This window comes from Leucoraja erinacea, chromosome 21 (genome assembly GCF_028641065.1).
Source record: "Leucoraja erinacea ecotype New England chromosome 21, Leri_hhj_1, whole genome shotgun sequence".
Taxonomy (NCBI): Eukaryota; Metazoa; Chordata; class Chondrichthyes; order Rajiformes; family Rajidae; genus Leucoraja; species Leucoraja erinaceus.
In genome coordinates, this window is record NC_073397.1 from 17,729,720 (window position 1) to 17,745,623 (window position 15,904).

Below are 15,904 nucleotides of genomic sequence, written 5' to 3' on the forward strand. Positions count from 1 at the left end.
AATATATTTGATTATATATAACTCCCAGGAAATATAACTATCAAGAAAAAATGTAAAATGTATTTATATAACTCTCAAAAAGAAAGTATTTGACTATATATACATTCCAGGAAAAAATGTAAATTATATAATTCTCAAATCGCTTTATTTTAAAAAGTGATTAGGGAGTTGTCATACAAAGCGTTTTTTTTTAAAGCGTTTTGAGAGTGGTCATGTAATTGCAAAACGTTTGCTTAAATTAATTCCTGATGGCAACGGGGGTGGTGAACGATTGAGGGTAACCCCAATGTATCCTTTTGGTTCCTGGTTTTTACGTCACTGACGTTGCCAACGCGATCCCGTTGCCATGGAAGCGGCGCCTGTGACGCGCGGTGGCCGTGACGCTGCGCCACGCCCCGCCCCGCCCCTGCATGGTGACGGTGGGAAACCCGTTTAGTGCCGCCGCTGGCGGACTGGACGGCAGCGGCGCCATTTTGTGATCGCTCCTTGGTCGTCGAGGCTGCTTGTCCGTGACAAGGGGAAAAGAAAACAAATCAATTTACACACGCACAGCACCACACCTATCTAATTTAAACTAGAAATATTGTCTGCGCCCCGTTAAACAGCTTCTTTGCCTCGCAGATCCGTTTTAAAAACAATATATACATTTAAAAGTCGCGAGCGAGGCCTAAGGGCGGAAGACGAGTCCGAACAGCAAGGCCTGACATCAGGAACTGTGAGGAAAAGAATCGCCTCATTGCCCAAGAGAAAGACTCCCAGCGTCCAGACTCGGCCGCAATCGTTAATCCTTTGATATTAAGGTAAATATGATTCCCTTTTCATGCTCCCCGCACGCATTTCTTAATCGCTGACCTTCGCCTGAGGGCCGCGTGTTGTAACGGCGCGGAACGGAGCTCAGACGGGCCTCGAGGAAACCAGGCTGTTTTTAAAAAAAATTAGGGATAATGATGTGAATAGTGGGGTTAATATTTATCCTTGTCGGCCTCCAGATTACAAACACGAACCCAGCGAGTCTCCCAACGAGGATTTAGTTCTCTTTTCATCAGCTCTTTTCTACCGACGAAGTTATGCAACAGGCCCGGGGTGGGAGTTCGCTGCGTTTCGCAACAAACTGCTGATAATCCTGAAGGAGTTGGATTTTGTGTCTCGGTTCCTCCCCAGCTTTGTAGTGCCCTTGTGTGCTCAACCGATTTTGCTTGCAATAAACGTTTATGATACATACATACACACTATTGGTGAAATTCATTGTGGACACTAAATAAATAATTCAACGAAATTCTTAAGGTTTTGAGTTAAAACTGGAAGTTATGATACCTAAAATTTTGAGTAATCTCGCTAGTTGGAGCTGGAAGTTATGATTATATAAGATACCAGGGAAATTTAAATTATTAGAAAGGGGAGTAGATTTTATTAATACATTTAAAATAGTCGAGTATCTGTTGTGGACATTAAATTGATGGAAATCATGATTCTTAAGGTTGCACGATACAATAGAACGTTATTTATCCCAGCAGGGAAATTGAAGTTTGAGTAACCCTGCTAGAGCTAGATCTGGAAGTTATAATTATATAAGATAATAGAGAAATTGAAATTATTAGGGAGGGGAGTAGATTTTATTAATACATTTAATTAAAATAGGCTAAAATCTGTTGTGAACATTAGATTGATGGAAGTTATGATTAACAATTTGAGTAATCTTATTGGAGTTAGCTGGAAGTTATGACTATCAGATATTGGGGAAATTGAAATTATTAAGAGGGGAGTAGATTTTATTAATACATTTAAAATAAACTAAAATCTGTGTGACCATTAAATAGATATTTCAATTCATGAAATACTTATGGTTTTGAGTTAAAGCCTTGAAATTATGATAATATAAAATAATAAGATCAAAATGATTAGGCGAGGAGGCATAGATTTTATTAATGCAATTTATAGTGACTAAAATCCATGGTGGACACTAAATACTCCAGTCTGCAAGATATTTCCTTGCGTGAGTTAAAGCTGTAAGTCATGACTGTATAAGATAATAAGGAAATCAAATATCTTAGATGGGGGGGGGGGGGGGGGAGCAAATTCAATGTATATATTGTCAATAAATAATTTGTGAGATTCTTGATAATCTGAAGACACTCAAGATTTTGAGTAATTCTGCTTGAAATAGAGCTGGCAGTTTGACCATATAAGATAAGCAAATATAAATAATTGGTGGGGGGAGGGGTGAAATGGATTTGGTGCAGTAGCAACTATAAAGATTTTGTTGTAAGTCTAAAGATAAAGTGGGTGATGGGACATGATTTTGGAACTTGTGTGCCATGTTTCACCTTCAGCTCTTTCTTGAACAGGGTCCTGCGACATGGATATGGGACTAAAGGTTACTATTAAACAACTTTGAAAAATGTGTTTCATTTAAAAAAAATATGACTTTCATGGCCAAATTAGCTTTTAATTTACATTTAAACTGCTTCAATTTTTGTTGCATGGTAGATGACGAGATTTTTTTGTTAAATTGTCAGCAAAGATAACAGGAACTGTAGACTGTAAAGCTGTAGTTTCGATTTACATTGCTATATAAACTAAGAACTGCTGCTCGGTGTAATAAATTTAGTAAACTTGAGGTTGCACACTTCATTATGTTGTGGAGAGGGACAAACAATTTAACTTATCACTTCTGTGCATGTTCTCAAGTTGCATGTTATTTCCAAAGTGCATCAAATTAGACTCTTCTATGTGTCTATTTTCATATTGTCACAAGGTTTACTTAATGGAAGGCTTATTATGAATTTTAAATTTAATGGCTTCTACGTTTTACCATGAAGGATGATAAATTCTAGAACTGTAGGGGATTAATTTCGAACAGCTGATAGAAAAGGCAAATTTTGTTTGAAATGGCTGTTGATTAATCATTCAAAATCTGTTCAAATAGTAAAAATACTTAAATCATGTTTGTTGGATCACAGAGTGTTTGAAAACACTTTTTTAGTTGTAATACTAAATTGTAAGAGCTTGTGAAATTTAAAGTCCTTGTGTAGCATTAAAGTTGGGGCAAACTGTTCTATGTTGCTCTACATCTATTCATTCTGGTAGTTCCCATCTTGTGCCCTCATTGGAAAATTCCATAGATGGGGCAGACATATTCCCATTCAAACAAGGCTCCATGAAAAGCCCAAAACTAATTTCCCATTCCTATGGGAATTTATTTCCATAGGACGCCACAGTTTTTTTTTTCCCTGCAAAAAAAAAAGTGAAGCTTGTCCGGTTAGTTCCTAATAATATTCCTTTTGCATGCACTTCCTGCGTCAAAGATACTTGCTGCATCAAGGAACACAGTTCCTCATCCTGTTGTATCTTTCTGTCAGACGGTGGCTGAATTTAGCTTGGCTTTTGCTTCATTTCTCTGCTTACCAAGTGAATGTTTATGGCTCTCATTCTTGAAACTTTATTTACTCACCACCCACCTTGTATTAAGTAATGGGGAAAATTTCCATTGCCCTTAAATTTGCATATGGATTTAACTCCTTTGTCGTTATGATTAATTAACTATGCCCTCTTGTTTCAGATTCTTCCTCAGTGAAGATTGTTTATCATATTAAACATATTTTTAATGTAGGAAAGGTCACTCAAATGTTTATTCAACTGTTTGTGATTTCATCATGTAGGCCATCTGGTAAATCTGCAGTTTTATTTCCGCCATATTTTACGAAGTTTGGCATTCGCGTCTGATTAGAGTACTCATGCAAGGTCTCATCAAGGATCCACACAACGATGCAATCTGTTCTGTCCTTTTGTGCATCAACCCCATCAAATTTAAAGAACAAAAACTATTATTTTGTACCATATTTCTGAAAGTATTCACTTGTTTAACCTTTCACAAACTTCATCGCCATGATTCTTGCCTTTCTGAAAATATCAATCATTTGTTTTCCAGATCCTTGTGCCTCTATACATGCCACAGTTTGACTCGATCATTCACTGACGTTTCATTGTAATTTTGATGTAATCTTCCCATTAATATAACTTATTTTCTAAATTGTAATGTATTGAAAAGTAGGATCCCAGTTTCATGTAACCGGGAATCCTGTGTGTCACTTTTTCTCTGACACTTACCTCCCAACATGTAAAATTATTTCTGTCTGTCCAAACCTTTATTAAAGGCATTCTAGAAGCTAACGAGGACAGAATCTTTAGATATAAATATGAATATCATATAAATAATTCAACTGCACTTTGCAAATCCCTGTGTTCATATTATCCTAAATATGCAGTCTCTCAGTTCATGATATTTCCTGTAACTTTTCCACTTTATTTTGAACGGAAGGGACCAAAATGACAAATTATGTTTTAAGTCCCTTCTTGGGAACGAATTACATTTCTGATTAGAATTTAGAAAGCTTTGGAAGATTATGACAACCATTCACAATTTTTTTCCCCTTTTTTGTTGCTACAGGGTGAAAGCCATCATCAAATCTTGAAGTTTTCTTTAATGTCCTTTTTATTTTCTCCCCTGCCATATATGACCTGGCATTAGTGCACAGTTTCTCCCCTCTTTCCATTATTTGACTTTTTTGGACTGCTCTATTTTGGCCTTATATACTTATGCTGTTGCAAAAAATGCCTGCTTTTACCATTTTTTGATTGATAATACTTCCTGGATCTGTTTTTAATAGCCCATGTTCCCCTTTCTATAGTTAGAAAATCTTTAGCTCTTAGCTTTCATTCTACGTGCAATTTAGTTTTGGCTTCCTTTTTGTAATCCTTAAAATCTTCCCAGTCTGCTGGATTTATGCTTTTTCATAAGTTATTGGAAATTACTTTAACTTGATTCAGTTTCTAATATCATTAGTCAACCATTACTACACAAATGGAGCTTTTACCTTTTCATGGATGTGCTGCTTTTGAACCTCTCCGAATACAGTGAATACTAGTATTACCATTGTTTGCTCCTGCTAAATATGTGTTTGCTAATAGGCTTTTCTTTTTGATAGATTTTGGGTAAATTAACAAACTTGTCAGATGGAAAAGCTAACCAAATAGATCCATTAAATTGGTCAGGTAAAATTTACTTTTATTTCTGTTTGTTTGTAATTTTTGACTGGACTGAGGCTGACTAATTCTGGACATATAATATTCAGAAATAGACCCAAAAATCAATGTGTTTGAGGAAAATAATTTGTCAACTATAACTTTCCATTTTTCTGTCTTCAGAAATTAGTTGTCTCATCCGTGATGCGAACAATCTGATGTCTTTGAAGAATATTTAACAAGGCACCAGTGCTATATCAGCATATTTGGACAAATTCTAATAGTAGGATTGTCTTGTTTCATATTGAAGTTTGTATGCCTGTAAGGTTTAGTTTATTTGTACAGTACCATGCCAATGTTGACAAAGCTCCCTGGTATCACGTTTTGCCCCATATGTCACAAATGAGTTGATACCGCTCATTAGAACACTTTGGGGTTTGTGTGAATGCTGAAACTGGTTCTTTATGGAACTTTTCCAGAACATTTGATTTGGAACATCGCTATTGTGGATTTAGTTATCCACTTTCAATGGCCCATGAGAGGGAAATGTCAGGTTATATTTCTGTGAAGGTCAGCGCACATAATGAGAGAAACATAATTGTATTTCTTTGTATAATTTAGACTTCATAAAGACTGATGAACAAAAATATATTGGGCAATACAATTCAAATAGGTTAAATAGTTCAGTGGAGAGCATGGGGTTCAATGCAATTTCTAGGGAATGCACCTAGTAGTTGATAGCTCTTAATGTTGTGAGAGTAGAACTTGGAACATATGGTACCTAAAGAACCTAGTGCCGAATTTATGGTGTTTTTTTTTTTGGTGTTATTGGCAGGTTGATTTTCAAGACTAAGAGTTGCACTACACTTCTGCTGCTGTTACCTAATTCTGAGCATATATTGTAAGATAGAATCTAGTACCACGAGTTGTAATGCAAAATATGTGGTAGTACACATTTTGAATGTCACTAAGCATTGTTCATTATCAACTTAGGCCTATTATGTATCTCAGGATTTTGTTATGAAGCCGTTCTTTCTGTTTGAAAGGTGCATCTCTGTAAATGCACCAGATCTGGAATTGGCTATTTTTCTGTTTTAGAGGCAGTTGGTGGTATTATCAGGTTTTAAAATTTACACAAGACTATATTTCCTTCCTTTGTACACCGTTGTCCTAGTACAGATGTTTTCTGGAAAAGTATCACATGGCAAGGAAGTAGAAGAAAATATCTGAATGATTAAATGAAGCGATTGAATAACCATGTAAAGGATTTTGTTTTAATAAGATAACAATTATTTTTATTTCAGGTTAAAGTCGGCCTGAGACAAATTACATGAAATGGGCAATTTTTCATTTAATTTAACTAAAAAATAGCCACCTTAAAATATCAGTGCAGATACATCTTTTGCCACAGTTCTTTTAACAGTGAAACATGAGTATGCAACCAGGGTAAGTGGCCAAATTGAACATCACATGACAAATATAGCATCTAACTTCATAAACTGGAGAAAACTGCCTATTAAATTTTCACTGTTGAAACTGGTATATATTTACTTCACGTTGGTGCCTGGGATATAATATTGTTGGACCTGACATTAGACCAAAGACATATTGCCTTTTTAGAGCCAGAGGGGTTTTGCATCTAACTGTTCAAATAGTGAAAGTCTAAACTTTCTTAAATGCACCACACTGCATTATGATTGGGACAGAAGGACATGAATACTTAACTGGAAATTTATTTTCTTCAAAATTTTTAGTCTAATTTAGTGTAGTGTTCAAGATTGCTCTTCAAAACTTTAGTTCAGCTGACATAGAATGAAATACTACTGTTGCTTAACTGTGAATTTTGTTTTAAGTGGAAGTAAAGCAGACCATGGTAGCAAAAAACAATTATCTTTTCATTCTGGAGTAATCCACTGTTTTTAGTCAAAAGATTATCATAAGATTCACTGCAATCATATAGTTGTATAAAGGGAGCTTGCAGTTGTATAATGCTTTTCACTTGCCAAGTTACTGAACAGTGTATAGGAGGCAGAGTGGCTGCTAATTTCCACAAGCAAGCTCTCACCAATAGCAAATTAAAATTATCTGTTTATAGCAAGTGCTGGAACTATTCAATGTTTCACGGCATCTATTGAGCAAAATATTTAACATTTTGGGTGAATATCACTGCCTTTCACTGGCTAAATATATTTGTGATCATTAAATTATAAATGTTGCATTGACAATAGAGAGAATTTCTTTTGTAGTTATTTTTTACATAAATCTAACGCCCCCAACTTTATGGAGATGATGGAGACTTTATTGTTTTGCACTAAATCTTTCATGCAGTAACAATCCATTGTTGTTACGTTGGGCAGCCAGCTTAGATTTTTGTGTTCAAGTCTCTGTGGCACTTGAGTCCATGGCCTTCTGACTTGGGTGAGGGTGGTACACATTTGGTTGCCACACAGTGCAAATCAAATTGCTTTTTTCTTTTCCAGACGTTGTTAAAAAGTAATATGTTAAAGCTATTATTTGGCTTAGACTGTTCTCATATTGCTGAACATGTCTATGTTTTTGTGCCATTATGATGCTTGTATTTGTGACTTTTACAGTTAATTATCTGAAAGCTGCTTCTCCTGAGATCCTTAAGGACATCATTGGAATCACCTGTGTAGACTGGAGAGCCATTAAATCCTTCAACTAAAGTTTTCAAAGAACGAAAACTTTGCTATTGTGCTAATTATGAAATGCATTCTCTGACAAATTATAATGTTCTTCCTTTCCCCCAAAATGTAATTGTTACAGCTGTACTTTGGGTGTGGGGTGGCATTTGGCAGAGATAATATTCAGTGTGTGCATACTCTTCAGCTAGTGCTAATGCTAAATTTGAAGTTCAACCAATTAGTCATTTAATTAAGGGTCTCATTTTTTGTGAGTGCTAAACTGAAAATACATTTCTTATTAGTTTGACATTTTATTCTTTGACAGGTTTGTCCCAATATTAGTAAGCATGAATGGGAAAGGGTATTTTAATTCATGCATCCCCTTTCTCTTACTAAATAGAGATGAATATTCTATGGAATTGGAAATTTGAAAATTAGGTAAAATGCACAATGCATTTTTAGTCATTTTTGTTATAGCCTTGGGTGATTGTTATGAATTTGATTCAAAATTGCATCCAAATTCTTAATTGTTTCTGCTCCTCTTTGTATGTTTTTCAGGTGGCAGTTAGAAAGCATGGCAGATGACCTGGATATTGAAGCAATGCTGGAAGCACCGTATAGAAAGGAGGTGAGGAACATTGGCAACCACACAGGTCATAAGTACAGAGCAACATAGCACCATTTATGAAACTACTGCTGTGCTATACTCATTGAATATCACAGTTCCATAACCCTTTCATTTTAATATTTACTGCATATAGAATACAGATATTTCACTACATTTAAGTAAAGTTTTTCTTTACTGTTGAGCTGGTTCTGCAACTAGAAATGAGATCTTTTTTTGCAGTAGTTTCGATTAGAGTGATGAATAAATGCCCATCTATCTCTTTTTGTAGACTTGCCTAGTGATATCACATCTCTACTACCATGAATACAGCTTTGATTCCAGTCTGAACTATCAAACAATAAGGTAGTAATTGCGTGAAGTATCGCTGTTCTGTGGTACCCTGGGTAAAAACCCAAAGCCCAAGAAAAGATGGCCTATTCTTTGGTATAGCAACAAGGTGAAAGTACGGTTTTAAACAGTAAACATATTGCATTGTAGTATCAAAGAGTAGATAAATTGTAAACAACAACAAAAGTCCATTATTTAGAGCTTTTAGAAGAGAAACTAATATTCTGCATGCAAAAAAAGTTTCACAGAACCTAAACGTAAACTATATTGATCTGTTAAATTTTACTTTCACTGTATGTAATGCATTTATACTATGATAGAATAAAGTTCAACAAAAAAAAACCAAGGCCCTGTTTACACAGAGAAATCAAGATTCATGATTGAAAGTTACAAAGTGACTGGTTTTGCAGTCTCATGCAGGCTGGGTTTAGGAAACTCAGGTGGTGAGCCTCTGAATAACTGTTATGCAGTTATTTCTTGCATAGGGATGAATGAATCCGATATGTTAATTCAGTAAATCGTCCAAAAGACATGCTAATGTATTTATTCCACCAAATTATTTTGGCATTCACAAATATTTGATCACGCCTTTACTACATCGAAACTGGAGAGCAGCTGTTGAGATTTGGGAATCTTGCAGAGACTTTGGAGGGTTTATCCCTGCTGTAACGAATGTAGTTAAATACTATTTTATTTTGATAGTTTTAATAGTTAAATTCTGAACTGAATTGGCAAATTCAATGTTGAGGAATTGTTATTTAGTCTCTGCTCAGGTTAGTAAGACAGGGAACATAATGAGGAAAGAAATGTTTGGTGGCAGCCAGACATTTTGTTGCCTTTTCTTTTTGTAGATTTTAAATGACAGTGTGTGAAAGTCTGCAAAAAATAACTAGCTACATTTTAGGCATTCTGTATTAGTAGATAGTGTGTTTGTATCAACTGATTAGTATTTCACAGAACAAAACAGGATAATGTAGATGCATACGAAACGTGTATCTTGAACAGACTCTGCAAACTACAGAACAATTCAAAACGTCTTTCATCTGTTCTAACACAACATTTTGTTTTGACTAGCTCAAGGCTTGACGGTCCTGCAAATTGCATAACTTGCAATGTAGTATACTATTTATGTCACACTGCACATACACACGGTGGAGAGGAAGGAACCATTCGAAACCTAAAGTTAAAAATCGCCCAATTATTTTGTTTTGCTGCAAGTTTCTAAGTAACATTGTATTTTAGTGCAGTCATAAAATTTGCTTCCAGTGGAGTATGTACTAAAAAAAAATAATTCAATTTTGTGATTATATTTCCTGAGGGGTGAGGGGTTGGCATTTGAAAGTATACTTTCACATGAGTTCAGTATATCAGATTTTAATGTTTAAAAGAAAAGTGCAGACTAATCTAAGCACTCAATTGAAAATTACTGCAAAATATAGTCTTTACTTGGAGCAACTGATGCCTGGGAACATATGTTGGGGCTGTAAATAATTTAAAAAAGCACTAGTCTATTGACATTTTGTGGACAAATTTGCTTTGTAATTACAAGAAAATCTTTAATGTGCAAATGACCAAAATTGTTGTTTATCAACCTCAAAAGAACCAAGTATGTTTCTGTTCATACAATTGACTTGGCATGTCAAATTTGTAGAAGCTCCCCCCCCCCCCCCCCCCCCAAAAGAAAGCAGCTAGTATTTGGAAAAAATAAATATGATACGTCAAGCTTTGCCGCTGCAAAATAGTTGGATTGTGTTTGAATAGTGTTTCTTTCATTTTACCTGGTTTAATATGAATAATATTCCCTGTGTAAACAGGACCACATTTAGGGAATGATTAGGCTGAACTGGTGGATTATTGAAGACTTCAGATTTCTTGGGAATCGACATTACTAAGAGGTGTGATTCCCTGTTTGCTTCAGGGCGAGATGTGTGAGAGAGGTGACTTCAAGCTCTTACAGTCGCACCCTTCCAGCACAAATGGGCGAAGACGTGAGGAACAGGATTGGTCGCAGGAAATCAACTGTGGCTCTCAGCTAACACAGCCACACATGTCTTAGGCACACTTATAGCACTGGTACTGATCGGTGTGTCAGTAGCAGCAAGATTTTCTTGTCCTCCTATCTTCCTAAATTCCTTATTTATTAATTATGTAATTAATAAAAATCTAATGTGTATAGAAGGGTCCATTTCAGAGAAACTTTAGAGTTTCTTACTAGTAATAAATTTTTAAATGATTATGTTCTATATTTTCTTATTCCCTCTTCCCTTCCCCTCACGACTTGCAAAATGTTTCCCCTTCGTCATTCTGATGTTCTTCTGTCGACCTGCCTAGGATGAGAACAAATCGAGCAAAGCTAATGGACAAGAGGAACGTAGTAAAAAGTGAGTGAAGTAGTCTGTTTTCTTAAAGAATTATGAACTGTAAGAAATTATTGTGCTGTTGTTTGAAATGCCAACTGATTAGTACACCTTTTTTAAAAGAATTAATGCTGCATTATTTTCACCTAACCCATATATAAAACCTTGAATAAAAGGATCATAGTTTTGTTTCTCCTGCATAAAGCACTCGATTACCTTGATATTCTGTAACACTATAGCCTGTGAAGTACCTTTTGAAATGTCCCAATTACAATATAGGAAACATGGGTAATTTAAACACGGGAAGCTCCCACAGATAATGTTAATGATGTTAATTGTTAATTAAGGTATCATTTGGTAAGAACACAATACAAGGACATGAGATTATCGGGTTCATTCATCTTTCCTTTTGGAAATTTGGAGGATTTAAAAGAGTCTGGGTTTCAGAAGCGTGCAGGAGGGCAGATGCAATACATTTTAGACATGTTTCGGGTCTTGTTCTCTAAATACAATTTTCCTAATTTGACCAAATACAAAACTGGAGCCGTGGTTAGTTTCCTTGTTTACGTTCACTTCCTAATTTAAAGCAGCCCATGTTATGGGCACCAGATACATTATGCCAAGGTGTTTGCAGTACACTCCCAATTTGTGTTTTTGGGTGCATGTTGAACTTGATGCAACATTTTGCTCTGTTTGAACTTGCTGTGTTTCACTTATTTTGTTGAATTAATTTAGTATGCAATAGTAGAAACTTGACTTCACTGTACATATTGTTTGGCAATAGAATCACTTTACTGAATTGTTAATTACTTGATTTTGTTGGGAAAAGCACCCCTAAATTAGATTGTAATTTAATTGCTAATGATTTCTTCAGGAAAAAGAAGAGCCGAAGTCGTAGCCACAGCCGTGAAAGGAAGAGAAGTAGAAGCAAAGAGCGTAGGCGTAGCAAGGAACGAGAAAGGAGGAGAAGCAGGAGCAGAGAGAGAAAAAGCAGCAAGAATAGGGAACATCGTCGCAGCCGAAGCAAGGACCGAAGGAGGGTAGAAAGAGGCCGTTACAGGAGTCCTTTGTATGTATACTTTTTATGTTGCTTTGTTGCTCTATTTTAAGTAGCCGCTTTGAAATCTTGACATTGGATTCCAAAAATCTGTTTCAGTTAACAAGCAAAGTATTTCATAGTCATTTCTAGCTCGAATAATATGAATATCTATTGATTACGTTGGGATTGAGTCTGGTATTTAAGAAAATGTATTCTGATTCAGTATGGTGGGTGGAATTTTATAGAAATTAAGATCTTAATTTAGCTTTTTGCATAATATATTGGCTTTAAAATATGAAAAGTGATCAATGCCCATTCTACCAGTCTTCCAATAATACATTTAAAGTCTAATATTTCTGTCAGCCTTAACATATTGAAGGTGACCCGTATCTGCTTCATCCTTGATCCCTATATTGCGGCAGTGTTTTGATTAGATCAAATCTTTGTGCCATCTTTTCATTTCTTCAAATTTGTGCTGGTACATTTGCTTATTGCTCAGCATGCATTGCTGGAAAAAGGAGCATGAGTGGATTCAGTGCTTAAATGTGTTAATCATTATATGTGGACGTATCCATCACAGAGTACAGGGATGTTGGGTACCTAACACAAACTGCCCTCTTTTGTGAAATGCTGCGTCATGATTCTGGTTGTGATGCAGCCCTTTTCTGGCAAGAAATGGCCTTAGTGATCTTGTGCCATGTAGTTTGGAGTGAGTCACCATGGCAAAGTGCAATGTTCTGTGAAGGCTGAAGTAAACTGCAGCTCTTTGGTGTTGGGATGTGGGGCTCAGTGGTCTAGCGCCAGTTTCTTCCTGTGTTGAATGGAGCTCTGTCACCTCCTTCTCCACTTTTTTGCTGCACAGGTCTTCCTGGCTGAAGATTTCTTTATGGCAGCAAATTTTACTGCCAGTGTGACCATAATTAAATCTAGTATTGTGAGAGCTGTGCTTTCGAACAATGAAAGGGAATAGGTAGCTTTTGTCATATCCAATAACCAGTCTATCAACAAATGAAGCAGCCATTACGCTCTGCACTGGCCAAGATGCCTCTTGAACCCTACATCTCAGTGGTGATTAGTCACACAACTCACCCAACACTATCTTTTGCACGCTGTCTTTAAATATTGCATTGCTGGTTCATTTCACCGAGCCTCAGTACCCTCCATAATGTTTGGGACAAAGACCCGTCATTTATTTATTTGCCTCTGTACTCCACAATTTGAGATTTGTATTAGAAAAAAATCACGTGGTTAAAGTACACATTGTCAGATTTTATTATACATTTTGGTTTCACCATGTAGAAATTACAACAGTGTTTATACATAGTCCCCCCATTTCAGGCCGCCATAATATTTGGGACAGCAATGTCATGTAAATGAAAGTAGTAATGTTTAGTATTTTGTTGCATATCCTTCGCATTCAATGACTGCTTGTAGTCTGCAATTTATGGATATGACCAGTTGCTCGGTGTCTTCTCTGGTGATGGTCTGCCAGGCCTGTATTGCAGCCATCTTTGGCTTGTTTTGGGGGCTAGTCCCCTTCAGTTTTCTCTTCAGCATATCAAAGGCATGCTCAGTTGGGTTCAGAACGGGTGATTGATTTAGCCACTCAAGAATTTGTTAGCTTTGAAAAACTAGCCGTATGTTTGGGATCATCGTCTTGCTGCAGAATGAACCACCGACCATTTGTTTGAACTTGGGCAGATAAGATGCGTCTATACACTTCAGAATTAATTATGCTGCTATCATCAGCAGTTGTATCAATGATGATAAGTGAGCCAGGACCTTCAGCAGCCATACATGCCTAGCCTATAACACCCCTACCACTGTTTCACAGATGAGGTGGTATGCTTTGGATCTTGGGCAGTTCCTTTCTCTCCTCCACACTTTGCTCTTACCTTCACTCTGATGTAAGTTAGTCTTCGATTCATCTGCCCACGAGATCTTTTTCCGTTGCTCCTTTAAGTACTTCTTGGCAAACTAACTCGGCTATCCTATTTTTGCGGCTAACCAGTGGTTTGCATTTTGCAGTGTAGCCTCTGTATTTCTGTTCATGAAGTCTTCTGCGGACAGTGGTCATTGACAAATCCGAACCTGAGTGTGTTTCTGATCTGTTGGACAGGTGTTTGGGGATTTTACTTTATTATAGAGAGGATTCTTCTGTCATCAGCTGTGGAGATCTTCCTTGGCCTGCCAGTTCCTTTGCGATTAGTAAGCTCACCAGTGCTTTCTTTCTTCTTAATGATGTTCCAAACTGTTGATTTTTGGTAAGCCTAAGGTTTGGCTGAAGTCTCTATCAGTTTGATTCTTGCTTCTCAGACTCATAATGGCTTCTTTGATTTTCATTGGCACAACTTTGGGCCTCATGTTGATAAACAGCAATAAAAGTTTCCAAAGGTGATGGAAAGACTGGAGGCATGACGAGGTGCTGAGAACTCTCTTATACCTGCATTAAGGAGGCATTTAAACACACCTGAGCAATTATAAACTCCTGTGAAGCCATGTGTCCCAAACATTATGGTGCCTTGAAATGGGGGAACCATTTATAAACATAGCTGTAATTTCTACACGGTGAAACCAAAATGCATAAAAAATGGCCTTTAATAAAATCTGACAATGTGCACATAACCATGTGTGATTTTTTTTCTTCTTTTTTTTTCCCCCTCTATTACAAATCTCAAATTGTGGCATACAGATGGAGGGCACTGTATGTAGCTATCGGTAGCGCTAGCAATTGGCGGAGTTTCAGGCCAGGTTCATGTGTATATTAGTGTTTGGAATCCAACATCAAGTGTGCAACAGTAAACCTGAGGGATGCCAGTTTACTAGTGTCAACTTTTAATGCATACTTTTGGAACTGGTGTGGAACTTTACCTGTTATATTTCATATCAACTTTCTACATTGAATTGCACAAAAGCACGGTGTTGCCTAATGGAGAAATTTTTCTGTCACGGTTTGTGTTAACTTTGCGGACTAGAACTGGAGGATTCAGACGTGGATATAATTTCAGACTTTTCTTCAAACTTCAAGATTACTGTACTGTTCTGTGAACTGATTTCAGAGCTGCTCTCCTTACTGAATATACAAACACTTCCATTCTAATTGATCTGTGCACATAGAGTTTTACTCATGAGTTGACGGCATGTTCTCGTGTTACCTGCATTATTGGTTTTGAGGATATTGCTTTGCACAAGTAGCAATAGTTTTAAATGATTAAAAAGGGTGGAATTGCTGATGCTTTCAGAAGTTGAGTGTGTACTTATATAAACTCTTTCTTACCATCTTTACCTGCTTAGTTTGGAAAAGCGACTTATGTAAGTATGTGTAGTGTTCTTCCCCCCCCCCCCCCCCCCCCCCCCCCAAACCCTATGATTATATTCTCGTTTAGACAGGCTCTTTTAATCTTCAGTTTTTGAGAATGGGAAATGTATGAGGTAGCAACAGCAGTAGCATATTAATTTAGTGAGAATAGTTAACTTCAAATTTCTAACAATTTTTCATGCAATTCTGTTCGATTCAAATGAAAACATCACGACATTGTATCTATTAAACCGTTAAAGTTCAAATACAATTTCATATTACATTCCCGTGTTTTGTTAATGACTAAAGTTCTGTAATCCACATTTTGCTATTCTCTAAGTAGCCTGAACAGTTTAGACCCCAAACTGTTGAGATATTTAGATTTATTTGTATTTCGCTTCTTAAGTATGGTCCTCTATTATTTTAATCATGGAATAAAACAAATCTTGGTGTTTTTGACCCCAAACTTAAAAAAAATAATCTGCTCATATGGATGTATGCTCTCGATGCCTGGTGGAATGTATGTAGACTTGAAGAATATTGGGTTTAACATGTGGAATTGAAATTATAATCTGTTATCTGTGGTTT

General features: G+C 36.5%; 1 protein-coding gene across 4 annotated transcripts in view; it reads left to right on the top strand.

The window, feature by feature from the left end:
* The first annotated feature begins 415 nt into the window (after window positions 1-415).
* rbm39a (RNA binding motif protein 39a) overlaps window positions 416-15,904 on the top strand; it is a 39,172-nt gene continuing 23,683 nt past the window's right edge. For 2 of the 4 annotated variants that reach the window (XM_055652268.1, XM_055652270.1), the window contains exons 1-4: window positions 416-800; window positions 8,226-8,295; window positions 10,954-11,003; window positions 11,854-12,048. In XM_055652268.1, the coding sequence (XP_055508243.1) occupies window positions 8,242-8,295; window positions 10,954-11,003; window positions 11,854-12,048 (299 nt within the window). In that variant the 5' untranslated portion in view covers window positions 416-800; window positions 8,226-8,241. Of the gene's footprint in view, window positions 801-4,985; window positions 5,053-8,225; window positions 8,296-8,563; window positions 8,638-10,953; window positions 11,004-11,853; window positions 12,049-15,904 lie in introns of those variants that run through there. The other 2 variants (XM_055652269.1, XM_055652271.1) reach the window with 2 other exon arrangements.